At 33.2% G+C, this 17,738-nt stretch overlaps 2 protein-coding genes across 3 annotated transcripts; one reads left to right on the forward strand and one right to left on the reverse strand.

Annotated features, from left to right (window-relative positions):
• Positions 1–5,573: 5,573 nt before the first annotated feature.
• Positions 5,574–7,552, reverse strand: LOC134249920 (uncharacterized). Its single transcript, XM_062732275.1, has 3 exons — positions 7,505–7,552; positions 5,633–7,362; positions 5,574–5,598 (listed from the first exon to the last, which is right to left on the reverse strand). The coding sequence occupies exon 2, from the start codon at positions 7,342–7,344 to the stop codon at positions 5,665–5,667; it is 1,680 nt and encodes a 559-aa protein (XP_062588259.1). The 5' UTR covers positions 7,345–7,362; positions 7,505–7,552; the 3' UTR covers positions 5,574–5,598; positions 5,633–5,664.
• Positions 7,553–10,174: 2,622 nt separating this feature from the next.
• On the forward strand, positions 10,175–17,585 carry LOC134249921 (BAG family molecular chaperone regulator 1-like). 2 transcript variants are annotated; one of them, XM_062732277.1, is made up of 7 exons: positions 10,175–10,328; positions 13,699–13,824; positions 14,117–14,202; positions 14,570–14,683; positions 14,961–15,131; positions 15,573–15,628; positions 16,503–17,585. In XM_062732277.1, the coding sequence occupies exons 1-7, from the start codon at positions 10,277–10,279 to the stop codon at positions 16,522–16,524; spliced, it is 627 nt and encodes a 208-aa protein (XP_062588261.1). In that variant the 5' UTR covers positions 10,175–10,276; the 3' UTR covers positions 16,525–17,585. The 2 variants fall into 2 exon arrangements, with proteins under 2 accessions (XP_062588261.1, XP_062588260.1); XM_062732276.1 differs by lacking the exon at positions 16,503–17,585 and having other exon boundaries at positions 15,573–15,735.
• Positions 17,586–17,738: the final 153 nt, after the last annotated feature.

Genomic DNA, 17,738 nt, shown 5'->3' on the forward strand with positions numbered 1-17,738 from the left:
TCGTCAATATTCATTTATCTATATTTTTATTTATACAAAATGTTATTCACAAATAAAAGTGAATGGGATTGGGCAGCAGGTAAAGTCTATTTTAGCCCTCTCCCTACAAGGTCAAGGTGAACACACACTAAATATAAGTATGAAACTAAATACACAAACGTAGTAAAAAAAACAAGACTAGAAAAAAAGTAGAAAATAGTCACAATGTAATACATGTTAGAAAATGTTGGCAGAAATAACATACATGACAGTGTCAAATGCATGTAAAATGTTTGGTTGCTGCGATGTAAGCATGTACTGCTTCAAATATTTGAATATTAATTTCATTAAGTATGTGGCAAGTATTCAGTTATCACCTGCACGCGATGTTTACGTTTTCCAGTGTATTCGATACTCAATAGCATGATCTGGATAGTGTTTAATTTTTAAACCGAGCCAGACTTCTGACAGATTAATTGATGTTACAGGCATTTTGTAATTTTTTGGATCATCCTTTTTGGTAAATATACTTGTCAGCAGAAATCTATCACTGAATTGTATTTTGGCGGACGTATTTCATACCAATTTTGGGGGTTTTTCCCTCTGTGGTGGCCCCGCCATGTCCATTGGGGCCTCAATTCGAACAAACTTGAAACAGATGTCAAAGAGCTTTTTTCAAAATTATCTTCATTTTTGGCTCAGATTTTTTCTTTTCTTTAAATGACTCAGCCAATTCTTCTAATTTCCTAAATATTCCTTCGTTTGAACAAGTTTGAATCCCCTTAACACAATGGTGCTTTGTGACAAGTGAATTTTTTTTAATAGCCCAATACCTGTTTAATTTGATTTTACGTTATTCTAGAAGAAAGACAAGCACTGGACATTCTTAGACCTGCAGAAAAGGTCACTAAAACATCACCCTATAATTTTAAATATACTTATAAATGATTTTTTAATGTACTTGGTTTAACTAGCAATCCCGAAGATGAAACAATAACAATAGGCTAGAGTAAGTTATTAATCAGGATGTTCTGGCATATTAAAACAGATTTTTTAAACATGGCATTTTGATTTAGACAATGTGGTCTAGATGAAAAAAAAACATTCATATTGCACTGAAGCTACAAAAACTGAGTCGGAGCTTTTTCTTCAGCACAGTAGGCAATTAAAAGAGTAAATATAATTATTTAAGACATTGCAAAAACTTGGCTAATTAAGTAAATCCCAGTGTGTACTTGAATAGAACTCAGTGTGTCCACCACTACTTCAACAGTCATTTTCCCTTTTTAATGACTGTTGGACATCGGTCTTCTTTGACCTCATTTACCTATAATAAATAGAGTACAAATCGTCGCTCTTTTATGTAAGTTTGGAATCTTACTGTTTAATCGTTCAAAATATGTCTAAATAACAACATCTATCTTAATATCAAGTTAAAATAAAGAACTAAAACAAACATACACGATGCCCCAAAAATCAGTTGTGCTTTTAAAATAAAAGTCCAAATTAGATCTTCTTAGTATACTAGTAATAATCAATGTATAAATTCATCTTTATGAAGAAACTTCTTCGCTTCCGTCAAAAATTCTATTTGAATTACAAAACAAAACATATGAAGTTAATATCGAATATATACAATGCACAGAATGCTAAGGGTTTTTACATGTTTGCATGAGTTTTGTTTTTAAACATTCTTTTTATTTTGAATTGCTTAAATGAAAACCGAAAGTAATATTTGGTTTATTCCTGCAATCGACTTTCTTTACGCATCAGACTGAGTTACAAACACTTTATTTTTATGCAGTCGTTTAAAGAAAGAGTATTACCTTGAAAGTATCATTTTCTGTTGCACATATAACGATCCGAATCTCATCTAAGGATTAGGGTGAAAAGTTTTGTATGCAGTCAAACATGATCCTAGCCACAGTGGGGACTGGAAAGGAAAGAAACCCAGTACCAAGGGCGGGAATCGCCATCGTCTGGTATACATTTGTATTCGCCAGATCCAAACAGGCATTGATAGGTTTTTCGAGAGTCTGAAAGAAGAAAAATTTCGAGCAACTGTAACATTAATTTGGTGTCATATTTTTGCTTCTCTTCAGTTTTTAGTTTTAAATTTTGAGACCTTTGGCTTTCAAGTGTAATTATTAGATAAAGCATTTTAAGAGTTTGATATTAGAACAAATAGAACAGATAAGACAATAACCTCTTTCAGATTTTCGCTTTTCCAAAGTTTTCAAATTTAAATTTGCCAGAAACTTGATTGGCTTTTCAATTGTTGTTTTAGAAGGGTCTGGACGTTAATTTCTTTTCAGAATTTTACTTTTCTTCTGTTTTCGGGTTTGAATTTATAGAGATTCGGTTTTTCCATTAATGTGTTTTAGCATACAATACCTGCTCATCTTGTGTTGATGAGTATTTTGACAGGGCTCCGTGGTAAATGGCATTACAGGATAAATTTCCTCCAGAGGTAATGGCAATTTCTCCGTCCTGAATCCCGTTTGGATACTAGTAGTCCTGTTCACACTCCGCTTGAATGCTGTTCCCAGCAGCCGAGAGCAAAGCATTAGAGGCTCTAATCTTTTACTCAGGTCAAGGTCAGGTCCATTACTATTTACAATGACGTCAACCTTTAAAAACAGATCATTCGACATTAGTTGTTGTATTTGATGATGATTTGTTGTTGATGATGATGATTTGTTATTGTTGTTGTTCATGATGATGATGATGGTGAGGGTAAGGATGTTGGTCTGTTATGTCCCCCTTAATGACTCGAACTTTTACTTTCCCAATGGTGACGTATATGTTGTCGCTGGTTGCTGGAGCAGACTTTTCCATGATCTATTCTTCACAACTGTTGTAAGAAATTATAAAATTTGATCTTTTATTTATGCTTGTAACCAAATGTTTATGTTTCTGTATAAGAAAGAAAGTGCGATTAGAAAAAATAAATGAGTTTTGTTTAATTTGTATACATGTACTTTTTCTTGTCATTTGTATTGTATTCTGAGTCATTGACTCCCAGATAAAATAGTATGTAATTTACTTTTCGATTTCAGTAGTTCTTTGTGAGTCATTTCCATTTTTATAATATATAAATTAAAATATCTTACCAGATGTTGTGAAATAAGAAGCTGAGAAAAAACACCACACTGAAAGTTGTACTGCAAATTGGGTATTCCTTTCTAAGAACTGCACATGTTCTCTTCCTAGTTTTTTGTTTAAATTCCATGCAGGCTTAAGTGCAATATAATAGATTAATCGATATCAGGTGTGGAGTTTGAACACACGTTCAACCAGTTTAATTTTTAAGTACAATTTCCTTAATCTGGAAAATTTCACTGACAACTTTTTCAGGCCAGCTATAAACATTTTTTTTACTTTATTCATTAAAATACACATTTTGTTTAATTAATTTAACTTATACATGTTTGTAAATGACTTTTTACAGACATTTTTCGGATAGTTCATTAAAGGCAAACCGGAGAAAAGATGGTCGATGAAATAGCATGCAATGTTTATAGAAGCATTAAATGTGGTTATTTATGAATAAGTAAAGTTTTGTAATGGTTTGCCTTCCTATAACTGTTAAGTTTCCTATTGAAATACAAATGATCTAAAAAAAAAAAAAAAAAAAAAAAAAAGTCCACAGATTTGTCCCAGTGTTGATTTGGAAAGAATTTGGTGAGTGATCTATGATGGAAAAACTGTTGTGTAGTAAGATGGTAAGAGGATCAGAGAAAAACTTTTGGGTGTGAACACTGTTGTATATCCGCACCGGTTGTGACGTATTTGGATGAAGTGAAAATGGCGGAGTCGTTCAAATGTACGATTGTCTACTCTAATTCATTTATTGAGACACTTCATTTTTATGTCTTTTTCTTTTGATTGAAAGTTTAGACTGTAAGGGACTTTATGCAATTGTTGATTGAAATTATTCAATGATACTGGAGAGAACGGTTCTAGTTTAAAATTGTACTAGCAATTAAACCAAAAATCTTAACAATTTCTATGATACTTTTGAAAATAGATAAAAAAAAAAAAGCCACCGCTAAGTAAATAACTTCAGTATTCCCGTTTCATGAAGATATTGCTTTTTCTTTTCGCACAAGAATTATTTTCATGAGGTGCTGAATTTAAAAAATCCTCAGTATAAAATATCTTATCATGCCTTCGATTCATAAGCCTTAAAACAAGAAATGCATGCTGGATAAGGATTGCACCCAGGCTCCAAATGAATGTTCAACCAGTTTCCAAATTCAGATTCAATTCTGTTCATTTGTAGAAAAAGACGAAACAGTCATACCTAAAATTTACACTATTTCTGAAAATGCAGAGATATTCAAAACAAATATACATGTAAAAAAAACCTTTTTCGAAAATAGGCGAAAAAGTTCCGTTAAACAAAAACTTGCAAAAAAGGCAAATTAGAGAAAAAATATTTCCTGGAATGACAATCGTTTTAGGCTTTTTCATATCATAGACACTTTGGGGGGGGGGGGGGGGGGGGGGGGGGGGGGGGGTCGATAAAAAAAAAAAAGCCGCATCTTGTGATTGGCCATCAACAAATTACTTTGTTAAAAATCTCTGCTTCTATACACAAGTTATCTGAAGTTTATTTAGAAAGGGTGCTGGAGTTCCACATTGACAATATCGATATGTGCTATCTACGTCAATCTTTGGACTGCTGGAATTCGTATGGGCACCATTTGCTCTCCTTTATAAGCCAGTCTGATTTTATATTTCTGTGAAGCAGACTTCATTCAAAAACTTTTTAGGAGTAAAAAACACTTGTTGTTGTCTATAGATATACTTTCCTTAAGTGTGTAGCAAATATTGTAAACCAACTTTTATTCGCGACGACTTTATTTCGCGATCAAGCCTATTTTGGATCTGTTGTTATGTTATGAGGCACATAGATTTTAAAGACCGGTTCGCGTCGAGAAATATTCGCGATGACTGGGCTTTCGTGAACCTCGCGAAAATTTATCGCACGCGAATAAAAGTTGGTTTACAGTACACTGTATTCAGCTATCACCTGCACACTATGTTTACGTTTTCCACCATATTCGATACTCAATAGCATGTTCTTGATAGGGAGTATAAACCGAGCCGCCAGGCTTCTAACAAATAATTTAATTTTACAGAGATTTCAATTACCCTGTTTAAAATAAGCATTTTAATTTGTTATTTCTTTGGTCATCCATTTTTGTAAATATACTAGTACGTAGTAACCTTTCAATGAGTTATATTGGTAGCACATCCCAATGCAAAATACTGTTGCTTTGATGTGGGCCCGCCATGTCCATGGGGGCCTCCATTCGAACAAACTTGAAACAAAACTGTCAAAGAGCTTTTTCATAATTTTCTTAATTTTGGTTCAGATTTTTTCTTTTCTTTATATGATTCCGCCATTTCTTCTAAATTCACCAATTTTCATTCATTTGAACAAGCATGAATCCCCTTAACAGAAGGGTGCTGTGTGACAAGTGAGAATTCTTGTTTAGCCTATTGGTCCTAGATGAGAAGTCAAAAATATGAAAAAATTTATGGACTCCACTACTGAAGAAAGACAAGCGCTGGGACTGGACATTTTCGATCAGAAAAGGTCACTTGAGACTTCAACTTAAGTGCAGTGTAAAAAAAAACAGACTAGAAAATCGTATGAATAATCTATCGTTATAACTACTTCATGTATTCAATTTTCTTAATTTTCCCACTTGTAAATTGAGCCACAAACAGATTGTCATCTTTGTCAACACATATACCATATGGATGACATAAATCACAGTTATCTATGTAACACAGAAACTGGCCATTCTGGTCTAATATGTGTATACGATGGTTGTCAGTGTCTGCTGTCAGGATCTGACCCTGGCTGTCTGTCGTGATTCCATGTGGCTTGAAAGGGTTCTTTCTGGCAATGGATGCCTGCCCCCTGTATATGAATCTCGATTTCCCTGACTGATTGACCACCACTACTGCCCCAGCACCGCAATCAGCAACGCAGATATCCAGATTTCTGTTCTCGCTAACGTGTTTAACCATATTAGCGGAATTCACGGAATACAGAGGATTGCCCTGATCATCAAATTGAACCGTTTGTTTTTCTGAGGAACCAGAGTAACGGACAAGTTTGCATTGTGTTGTATTAACACTGTACATGGTAACCAAGATGTCGCCAGAAAAGGTAGCACACAGATTTTGAGGAACCCAATCCTGAAGTTGGATCAATTCCTCTGTTTTACCATTATTCCTCACAACATTAACAGTTCTGGTAGTTGAATCGGTATAGAAAAGATCGTTTGTATTTGTTATGGCAAGATCCATGGCACTTTTACCTGATTTTGTGGAAATGGTGTTCAGCAATGAACCACTAACATTAATGCATTTTATTTCATTGGTCAGGTTTCCTATCCAGATTTCCTCGTCATTTCGGCAGGTAACATTGTTTAGCGATATGTATCCAGTATATATGCTGGTTATGAGAGTTGGTTCAAGGAGCAGCTGTTTCAGTGGCGGAGAGGATGCAGTTTCTGGTGCCTTCCTACTGTAACCTCGCTCTCTATGTGTTATGGAGATTGGTGTCAGAAAACCAAACAATTTGGAGAGCTGTCTCGGAGAACTTTGTGAAACAAACGCCGGAAACTTAACGTCAACCCACGGTGGATCTTTTTTGAATTCCTCAGTACATATTTCAAAAGACAAACATTTGAATACGTCATTTGATTTCAGAATTTCCTTGATTTGAGATAAAGTAATTTCAATATTTGAAATTGATCTTTTGATAAAGCTTAAATTCCTTAGCATGATATCTGAGTGTTTTTGTTTCTCTTGAATGATTTCCTTTTTCAATGCTTCAACAACCATCTCAATTTCTTTGTGCCATTTTTCTCCTTGTTTTGTTACAGCGCTTTCAAGTTTTTCATATTCCTTATTTAGGCCATATAAATTGGTTCTTAAATCAATTGAGGCATCTTTATACTTTGGATAAATACTATTCCTAATTCTGCTTACTTCCTTTTCCAGAAATTCTTTCTTTGAGTTATGCATCTCCTGTATATGTCTGAAACAATGTCTCTTGTGTTTCATGGATGTGACACATTGTGGACAAACAGGAGTTTTGCATTCCTCACAGTACATTTCACATTGCTCCTCGTCGTGAGTATTACACCGGGGGAAATTGAATTTTGATTTTCTTAAATCAAAAGCTACTATATCATGTTTTTTTGAATTGTCAGAAAGGTGCTCCCCGACGCACTTTTTACAGAGGTTTGTGAGACATGGAGAACAGAACATCTGAACTATGTGTTTCCTGCAAAGATCACATCTTACGACGTCCTGGGAATGTTTTCCAGCTTCCATATTATTTTTGGGATATGCCTGAAAAAGATGGAATTTATTTTGAAATGCAGTTACTATTTTTGGTTATTCTCCATTGTTTTTGCAATCACTAATACAATACCAAAATTATGCTGATGCTTCGATCATGCACGTTCAAAGACTCGGTATCATAGCATTACACTGGCGACAGGGCCTTTGTAGAAATCCTATCGCCTAGTTCCTTTTTGAGTCACAAAAAAACATGCTTGTCGTGTGTTGGGAACCTTGTCATAAGAAAAACAATAATCGTTTAATTTTATATTATGTTGGTACCAGCTAAAGACAATTTTGAAAAATAATAAAAAGTTCCGCTTTGCCGTAAATTCTCTGAAATTGTTTGTTATTTTCCCCTCAGTTATACATGTATGAAGACTAACTGAATAATTACCTTGTGACATGGCGTCTATACTCATGAACTTCCTGCTCTAGCTGGTTTAACTAGTGATACTTTAACTAGTATTTTAAGTATTTACTGTCTGCTGGGAACATTCACATGTGACTTGTTTGTCTATATTGTGTTCACGGTTTCGATACAAGTTTATACATTTATTGCATGATAGTGAGGGAAATATGAAGACTTATTCAGCCAAGAAAAATCATATTCCCCGAGGGCTTCGCCCGAGGGGAATATATTTTTTGGCTGAATAAGTCTTCATGTTTCCCGAACATTCATGCAATGAATTGTTTATTATACCGAAACAAGCAAAACCTTTGAAATAAACATAAACTTTCAAATTCGGCAACGCTCTCAAATTCACTTTTATACAATTATTGCTATGTTTTGAGGTCAATACAATGATTTAGCCATCTGAGGAGTACAATATTCACCGAGCCCGGAGGGCGAGGTGAATATTATACTTCGAAGATGGCTAAATCATTGTATTGACCGAAAAAACAGCAATAATTGTTTTATTATATGATTCACTAATAAAATGATAAAACCTATTACTTGTTTGCATTTAATTAAGTCCTATCCAAATACAATGAAGAGAGAAACAGAATTAAAATGTTATTAATCAACCTGACAGGTCGTATTTATTTTTTTTCAAGTTTTTTTTTATCAATTTTAGTTGCCATGAAAAAAAAATTATGTCAGTCTTTTTCCTAGGATAGATTTTTAAAGGAAGGAGTATTATCAGGGAAAACTGACTGCCAAAAAGTTAAAATTTTTGTTCATTAAAAGTGTTGGAGGAGTGTCCCTGCATCCCCTCCTACGTACCACCCTCACCCAAAAATATATATTCGCTTATCTTTTCTTCACATGAAAAAAAGTTATAGTAGTTTAAATAGCTTTCCAAATCAATTTGTATCAATTTGGAACATCCGGATGTATTTTTAGATCAATGTAGGCAAAATAAATCCTTGTATTGACCTGGAACGTCACGTGCAGGTCAATACAACGTAGTATTTTTCTAAAATAGTTGGATCTCAGCCAATCAGAGAGATGGAAATTATTCAATCATATAATAATATTCCTTACGTATTTAGTTACTATATATCCCTTTGATCAACACATTATCATCAATTTTGTGACGTAAACCAGGCTATTGTGACGTCTACTACTCTCGGGAGTTTTCGTTTAACGAACGAAAACTATATTGCGGGAAAATACACTAGGTGTTCCGAAGAGGTGGAATATGATGAAAAGCGTGCCGACGGCTGTGAAATATGAAGTTTTAAGGCCCGATCACGTGACAATCTAGAACCAATCAGATAATGCGTTGTATAGAATATTTATAATGAGGTATAATAATAAATTTTAGCGTTGATGCAAAGTGTTTTAAGGTTCTCTAAATTTTGATTTGCAATAAAATAGGTAAGAAAAAATCGTTCTTGCTCATCCATTATGCTAACATAAATTTTGTTTGTTGATTATTTAAGTCTCTGTACTCTTAAATTCTTATTTCTAAAGCATTGATTGAAACAAATACATGTAGATGTAATAACTGAGGTGAAGTCATTAATAAATGTGCTTAGTTTTGTGGTTGAAGATTGAAGAATCACTGAGTGAGATAAAAGAAACTAAGATGCTATGCTCGTCAAAAATACAGAGATATACTTGAAATAGAAGAAACAACAGAGTCTTCCACAACCCACATACTAGTATGTTTCATACACTCATTACTCAGGATATTTGGATGTTTAATGACTATAGACGATAATTATACACCAAATAAAGTATGACAAACAAGATGAACTCAGCTTTCCTGTCGTCTTAATGTAGTAATATCCCATTATTACCTGTTTATGTTGTTTATGTCCCCTAAACTTACAATCCGCTACTCAGCAGCTTAATGCTCTAAGTACAATCAATTTTTAAAGCAAGACATATGCTACTAATTGAGAAGTTGATGTTACAGGGGTATAAACAACCTCCTTTTAAGTCGGCATTTTTAGTCAGTACATTGTTAGCAAAGATAACCAATCATTAAGTCCTGTTTATGATGACTTGTTTCTAGGCGGCCTTTTTATACGGGAATTTCCGTTTATAATTTGATATATATAGAGGGCACACGCGGATTTGACCGATCAACAGGGGATGTTTACTCTTCCTAGGCATCTGATTCAACCTCTGGAATTTAAATAATTCCAGGGATTCGTGTTTTTCCTCTCTCTTCACATATTTGTAATTGTTTAACATTATGTGTACAAAAAAATTATACAATAATTAAATGAAATAAACAATTAAAAAAGAGAAATTCCTTAATTCTTTCGTCATATTTCACGAATCACACTGAACAGATAAAATACCGGGAAATATCGTTTGCGCACCTGCATCCGGGAAAAAGATTTCTGTACTAGTTATTTCTGCTTTACTTTGAAGAACAACAAACTAAATGACAACAAAGTTTCAAACTTGAAAAATAAACACACAAAATCATCATAAAAGGATCGCTTTAAAAGGTGCAGATTGATGGCATTCGCAAAACCACCAGCAAAGAGTATGAAACTCCATGTTAAACATGGTATGGGTTTTTAAAATTTTATTTCACAGGCTTTTGTACGTCAGTTTACTCATTCCGAATTTTCTCGGTAAACCTAAAACTGTTAAGTATTTTCAGTAGGAACAATGTTGAAAAGTGATAGACTTTAAGGCATGTTTTTTTTTTTAAACTTTGAGCTATTAAAGGTTGAAATTATGTCAAGCATGAAACTAACACAGTCACTTTTTTCAAGTAGTCAGGTCAGGGCTCTCACACCACTTTTGGGGATTGGGGCCGGGGCCGTTCAAATTGGGAAAATTATCGTCATTTTGGGAAAAGTTGGATAACCAACATTCATTAAAAAAATCCTCAAATTTTGCTTTCCTAGCATTTTATCATCAATATAACTCTGGTTTTGAATAAACAGATAAACAGAACAAACATGGGTATGTAGGTTATTTATGAAAGTACATTAGCTTTGTCATAACCATCTTTGAGTGTTGATGTTTTGGTTATCTGTCTTTCTAAGTGACAGTCGCTAGTCACATAGTCCCGAATTTCCTCGATCACATGGACAACTTTGCTTACCAATACAGCGCAAGACTGAACATGCCGAAGTGCGGGTATGTTTCTAGGTGCAGGGTACTAATATTTATATGAAATGTCTATTTTTGAAACCAAAGTGATTTTTTTTGTCAAAACTACATGACAAGATACTCTGCATTCATAGTTAGTACACATTTTTGTAAAAATAATAACCTGGTTCCCCGAACCAGTTTACCAAATGCATTTGGATTGAACTAATGAAACAGTCATACAGTTTCACTTTCATTTGCAAGTGTGTTTTGTTTGAGCTTTTTTTCTGCTATTAAGTTTCATGGACTTTTATATTTTAATAAATATTTTGCTATGGGAATTGGGAAATTTACACCTTTCTTTTGGGAAAAAAAGGTACCTTTTTTGCATTGGGAACGGGGCCGAATATCGGCCCTAGATTTAGAGAATCGAGAGCCCTGCAGGTTGTAACTTGTAGTACATGTAGTAAACAGGTCCGGCACAATCTCTTGATTAAGCTATATAGCTTGATTTAGCTATATAGCTTTATTAAGCTATTCAGAATAGCTTGATTAACTAATAAGCTATTTTCTCAGACTTTTTTCTCTAATGTGTTATTTTTTCAACATGTGCAAAAAGTCGCACCTTGGTGCAGTGGAAATCTTAAACTTTGTACTCTTCTGAATACAATGCATGTAAAAATCACTCACCAAATTGCGTCTACTTGAGAGACTTTGTACTCAAAGTTTGAAAAGTTTTGGGGCTATTGATGAGTGACCACACAGCTATTTCTTGAATGAAATTATAAAGGAGTCCAGTTACGGCCAACAGGATAATTGATTAGTAACAGTTCAGCACAATGAGAAGCAATCATACTTACCCATGCCTCACTGCACACACAGTTACTCAAACAATGGAAATTCATATTTTGCTTAAAAGTATTCAACAGCAGCAATGTTAGAACTTTCTATGATTTAGGTTGTATTTTTGGGGTGTTGCTAAAACGCGGAACGGAAAACGGAACGGAAAGCGGAACGGAACGGAAAACGGAAAATTTTTTTGTCAAACAAATAACATAGATTCAATATAAATCAGATAAAAGAGCAATATTCTTGTTGTAAAAGTCATTTCTAATAAAAATTAATTGTAAACTATTATATATTCATGAGTTATACACACCCTCCGTGGAAAAAATGCTAAAAGAAATCCCCCCCCCCACACACACACACGAAGTGGGATTTTCGTGTTTGGGCAAAGGACATATCCCCCTTTTTTTGCTTGTCAAATTTATTGTATGTTGGAATTTTTTTCTGACCCCCACCCCCTCTTTCAATTTGTTTCCAGTGTCAATTTCTACAACTTCTAAGACATTTCCGATGAGCGGGAAAACAAACTCATTTTTACGGGGTAATTCATATACCCCCCCCCCCAAAAAAAAAAAAAACAAAAAAAAAACGTGCACACATATGTGCTGCATACAAACAAAATTTAACTTCAATGAATGCAAAGATTCTGCAGTCTGCATTATATCTACCACAACTTTGTCAATTCACAAAAGGACTCTATTTTTGAATAAAATTTTAAAGCCATATATGGCATAACTGATCAATAAAATATATTTTTGGAAAATACAAAATTAAGTAAAGAAATATACTCACTACATTTAAATTAAAACTTTTCATACAATTCTGAACACGGAGAACACCTCGTTTTATCTAATAATACGATTTTATCTTCTCTGTATTGTGTTATTTAAATATTTTGTATTTTCTTCCGAGTCGGAGAAAATTCCGAGAATCCAAATTAAATTGTGAAATCTTTATAATGCAATTGACTTAGATTTTGTAATTTACGGAAAAGTTCTATCTTTATATAAGTAATGATACAATTAATAAGTTCATATAATTTTAGTCTAACAATTTTCATTGTACATACGCCATATGGCTTTAAGAACCAGTGTGTATGAGATGTTTATTCGAGCTTGCCGTAAAGGTTTGCCCTAAACGTAATCTTAATAATTTTTTAAAACATTTTTTCTCTTTCCATGGTTCATTTAGATATCGAATACCCCCCCCCCCCCCCCCCAGTCATAACCTTTTTACTACGGAAATGTTCATTCAAGTTCACATTCTCACCCTTTTTGTGAATATAATAAATGTAGTAAGTTAGTGTAAAAAATAGTACTGAAAGATGTTGGGAGTTGGAACTTATCCCCCCTCCCGAATCAAACAATTGTTTCTTTTTGTGTTTTATCTCCCCTCCCGAATCAAACAGTTGTCTTCTTTTTGTGTTTTTTGCTTGTCAAACACTTTTCAAGTTCGTCCCCCCCCCCCTGTTTTCAAATTCGATTCTATGTGACTGCTATGTTAGCGACTTTTGTATATGAGACTGAGCATGACAAAATCAACTTTTATTTAACAGTGGGGGTTGAGTATGTACAAGATATATCGTTTATGATAAAATTTGTGTATTTTAAGTGATTTAATCCAAAATAATATATTCCGTTTTCCGTTCCGTTCCGCTTTCCGTTCCGTTTTCCGTTCCGCGTTTTAGCAACACCCGTATTTTTGATAGTCCATAGTACATATATGAATAGTCAAATATTTGCGACTTTTTGTTTACTTCTTTCAAAAAACGTTTTTGTGAAAAATTGCATATAAATAGCTTTATCAAGCTATTTTGAATAGCTTAATAAAGCTATATAGCTTTTTAAAGCTATATAGCTTAATTTAGAGATTGTGCTGGACCTGGTAAATGATGACTCGTTTTATATTATTCTTGAAAGGTTTCTATTTATATGTATGCTCAGACTGTTGGCACTAATCAGTGATAGTGACATGAGATTTTATTTTTACAGGCACCAAGGTTTATGACATTAAGTTAGAGGCTGACCAAGGGAATGTACTGACAGTCAAAGACCTAGTGAAAAAGATCTATGAAGTTACAGAAATTCCACCAGCCAATCAAAAGATTCTTTATAAAGGTAAAAGGGTTCAATAATTTTTTGTTCAAAATTTAAAGAAAGAATATTTTGAATTTCTTTTATTTTCTTGTTTTGTTTGAAGAAAGATCCATGATATACAGAATATTTTTAACCAACCTAAATGAATATGTTTCAGAATTCTACATCCCTTCCAACTCTTGTGAGGGGATAATAAAATCCTTAGTAAAGATGCATTTGAATTTATTTGCATATATTTTTCAGTCCAAATATTTCTTACTTGATATAAAACATTGTTTCTGTTTTTGCTCATAAGAACAATTTTTGTTTCTAGGCAAAACTTTAAACAAAGACCCAGAGGCATATCTGAGCTCCCTTGGATTAAGTGACAATGCAAAAGTCATGCTTCTTGGAAAACGGGTAGGGGGTCATTCTTTCATTTTAAACTATTAAATTAATTTTTTAAAGTTTCCCGTCTACAATAATTTATAGGTTCCTTTTTGTGATAATCAAAGATTATTTCATGAAAGCAGATAATAGGAATAAACCACATTTGATATTCAGTTTTTCAGTAAATACTTAACACACATATATATACTGTATATATATTTTCTGTTTTACAAATTCAGAAATATATACCATTAAGGGCATTAATTATCATGTTTGGGAGATATAAATAGTACTAACTTTAAAGAGAGAGTAGAATATTTGAACATATTGCTTATCTATTGTTAACATGAATTAAGTACAGCTTTGTCAACCACATTTTCTGACTTGCTGATTTTAGCCTGACCCCCTGGATGACAAAGAGATGGGGAGACTACATAACATAGAGCAGTCTCTAAAGAAGGAGGAAGAAAAATTAAGTGATGTCACGTACGATCTGGACGGAATACACAGGGTAGGGGGAAATTCTCACCCAAAATGGAAGAATGTTATTTTATACACATATTTCCTTCCCTCAAAGTTATGTTATCCAATACATTCAGTTTTGATATTCATAACAAAACTGTTAATTCTTGATGGAAAACATATGATAAATTCATTAATTTTTTTAGGTAAATTTATTTATGGATACCTGATATAGCGGTGCCCTGTTTGAAACGGTGAAAATGCAAAATAAAATTGTTTTCATTCTTCAAAAATACTGCATTCAAAACTGCTTATTCTTTTTACAGGGATTTATGGATGAATCTCTAAAGGCCCCAGCTTTACAGAAGAGTAAGAAGAGAGTTGCCCATGTGATAGAACAATACATGAAAATGCTGGAGGCCTTAGACAGCTTAAATCTAGATGAACACAATACTGGGGGGAGGGCAAAACGTAAGAGTCTGGTGGACAGAATTCAGGTATGTATGCATTCAGGGATTATGGAGCATGCTTTTGATTATTCATACATTCTATTTGCAAAGGGTTTTTCTCAACGAAGTTTTAAGGGTTTGCAAAATGCTCTTTTTAATTTTTTCTTATCAATTTTTTTTCTGTCTGCAAAAAGAAAAGTCATATTAGCCAGTACTTCTTTGATATATTGTGGCACATATCACCTTTTCCCTTAAATTATGACACAGTAAAGTAGTTTAAACAGGAACTAGAGTGGATTCACAACAGAGTATCAACATTTTGCCTAGGTCTTGGACTCAATTTCAAGTTGCAGAATACATTGTCTTTGGAGCCAGGGTGGAAGAAGAAGAAAATATAACTTATTTGAGCTTTATGACCTATAGATACTGGGGTATTTATTTTTAAAATCTTTTGTGAAATATTCTGTTAAACTTCATTTGTTATTGTAGACCCTCTTGGACAGGTGTGATGGTCTTACAAAGGGAATAGAAGATATGCTGACAAGGTTGGCTCTTAACCTCCAATTCTGATTTATACCACCTCAATGCACACAGCACTCATGTATCTATTTCTCTTGCACTGACACTTAAAATATGCACAACTAGGAGGATTTATTGATTAGTTATTAATAATATATTTATATTGTTATTTTGTTTGCTTTTTTGCACAGTATTTATGATTATTACTGTACTCTGAAGGACTTGTATCTATTTATGTTTGCATGTACACAATGTATTAGTTTTAGTACTTTCTCATCTGTTCTGAACAGAACAATATTAATTGGTAGTTTCATTAATTTCTGATTACAATTATCACAAATATATGGATTTTTTAAAATAAATCACATATAAATTTGATTATCTGTTTTAAAAATTGTTTGTGGATTGTAATCAAAATTAAGGAAAGTACAGGTAACAGCTCTTCTTTTTTTCTTACTAACAAGTGAAAGTTTGCCTTTCTTTTACTAATGCATGGACCAGGACACTTGTTTGTCGGTTTTGGTATTTATGTCAGAAATTTATTTTATCAATCTTCAACTTTGTTTGCACTGATTTCCCCAATGCTGAAAAATCATCAATTTTATTTTAATGGTTGCAAATGAAATCATTAATTGATATCATAGGCTTTACCGTCACTATTGTGCATGTTTCGTTTCATAGAAGGTTTGCCTTTTCTTTTCATGAAAAGTTTTCATCTTTAGTTGTCACTGTCACTTTGCTCTTTCAAAGAAAATGTTAGGAGCAAAACCAGACACTGGTTGAATTAATATAAAACAAAAAAAAAGAGATTCCCAATTTGCAAGTGAAAAATCTGTATAAACTATGATTTTGTCCTCTCTGAATTCACTGATAACTTGAAATCTGTCTTTTATGTTGCAGCAATGGTGATAAAGACAGGTGATGATGCCCGAGAGTGTTAGATTTTAGAGCATTTTTTAGGAGTAGTAAAAAGACAAAAAATTAATTTTTACCTCAGGAATAAGATTTAAAATTTGGACCATTGCCCAGTTGTGTTGATCATGATGTTCATTGGATATTTATACCCTGAAAAAGAGGCTGTGATTTCTATTTTAAATGTTTGGCTTTGAAATACATGCTAGATCTATGACTATTTTGGTGTATATCATTTTGTTAAGTTGTCAAAATAACAGTATGAAATGTTATTTGGCCAGGCCTAACTTTAATGTGGCATTTGTTATGCTGTTTAGAATCAGCAGCAAGTTATATGAGCTAAGAAATGATCTAGCCCCCTGTACGTTGCATTTGGCTTTTTTTTCTTTTTTTAATTGAAGTGCATTTAGGTAGAAATGGACATTCTGCCAAGAGAGACAACTCTCTATATTAATAAATTCATCTTCAACGATTTGTCTCAAACATTGTCTTTTTGTACTTTATATGCCTGAATTCATTTTTGATTGATCTCTTTTTCATTCAAATTATGGAAACAATACAAGAAAAATTCTATTTTTATCTCTTTGATATGGGATACAATTTACCCTGTGAGAAATAGTAGTTTTAAAAACTAATATTTTGAAAATTTTCAATAGCAAAAGCTAGAATATTGTCAAGCAAAAATTAAAGTGTGCCAACGGGGAAAAAAACATTCATGTAAAACATACCAGATAATCTCCGAAAGGTTTGGTGGTGAATAACAATGAGTGCTTCCTACTTTCATACAAAGAAATAATAGTATCACTCAAGTGCTTTTTTCTCTTTGCATAATGTGCTTGGTCATTTTCAACATAAATATACTTGTCATCAAATTCATAAAGAAACACCATCAATTTCCTTCATAGTTTTAATTTAACAAATGGTAATTTAGTGATTTGCAGTAGAGTGATGTGTGAAGTGACATTAATAAAAGCTGTCATTCTCAAGAGTAGATTACAAGAACTACAACTTGTAAATCAAATTGATTTGTTGTTATATTTTTATTTTTATTAAGTATGATTAATAAAGTAAGTGTGAATCTATTAAACCTGATGTTTCAATTTTTTTTTTCTGAATTGAGAATGTCTTGTTGATAAGATACATTTTAGAGAACCCCCAGAATCTCCAGTCAGGTGCTCTACCAATTGAGCTATATGGACACCTGCATTCAAACCTTACTAACCA

The sequence above is a fragment of the Saccostrea cucullata genome, unplaced genomic scaffold, assembly GCF_032062105.1.
Source record: "Saccostrea cucullata isolate Sc308-1 unplaced genomic scaffold, CSIRO_AGI_Scuc_v1 ctg2430, whole genome shotgun sequence".
NCBI classification, from domain to species: domain Eukaryota; kingdom Metazoa; phylum Mollusca; class Bivalvia; order Ostreida; family Ostreidae; genus Saccostrea; species Saccostrea cuccullata.

Excerpts from the sequence above, each read along its gene's own strand:
- LOC134249920 (XM_062732275.1), bottom strand. The coding sequence starts at position 7,344 with ATGGAAGCTGGAAAACATTCCCAGGACGTCGTAAGATGTGATCTTTGC.
- LOC134249921 (XM_062732276.1), top strand. The coding sequence starts at position 10,277 with ATGGCATTCGCAAAACCACCAGCAAAGAGTATGAAACTCCATGTTAAA. Across the intron at positions 10,329-13,698 it reads GAAACTCCATGTTAAACATG|GCACCAAGGTTTATGACATT; the intron begins GTATGGGTTTTT and ends TTATTTTTACAG. Across the intron at positions 14,684-14,960 it reads ATCTGGACGGAATACACAGG|GGATTTATGGATGAATCTCT; the intron begins GTAGGGGGAAAT and ends TTCTTTTTACAG.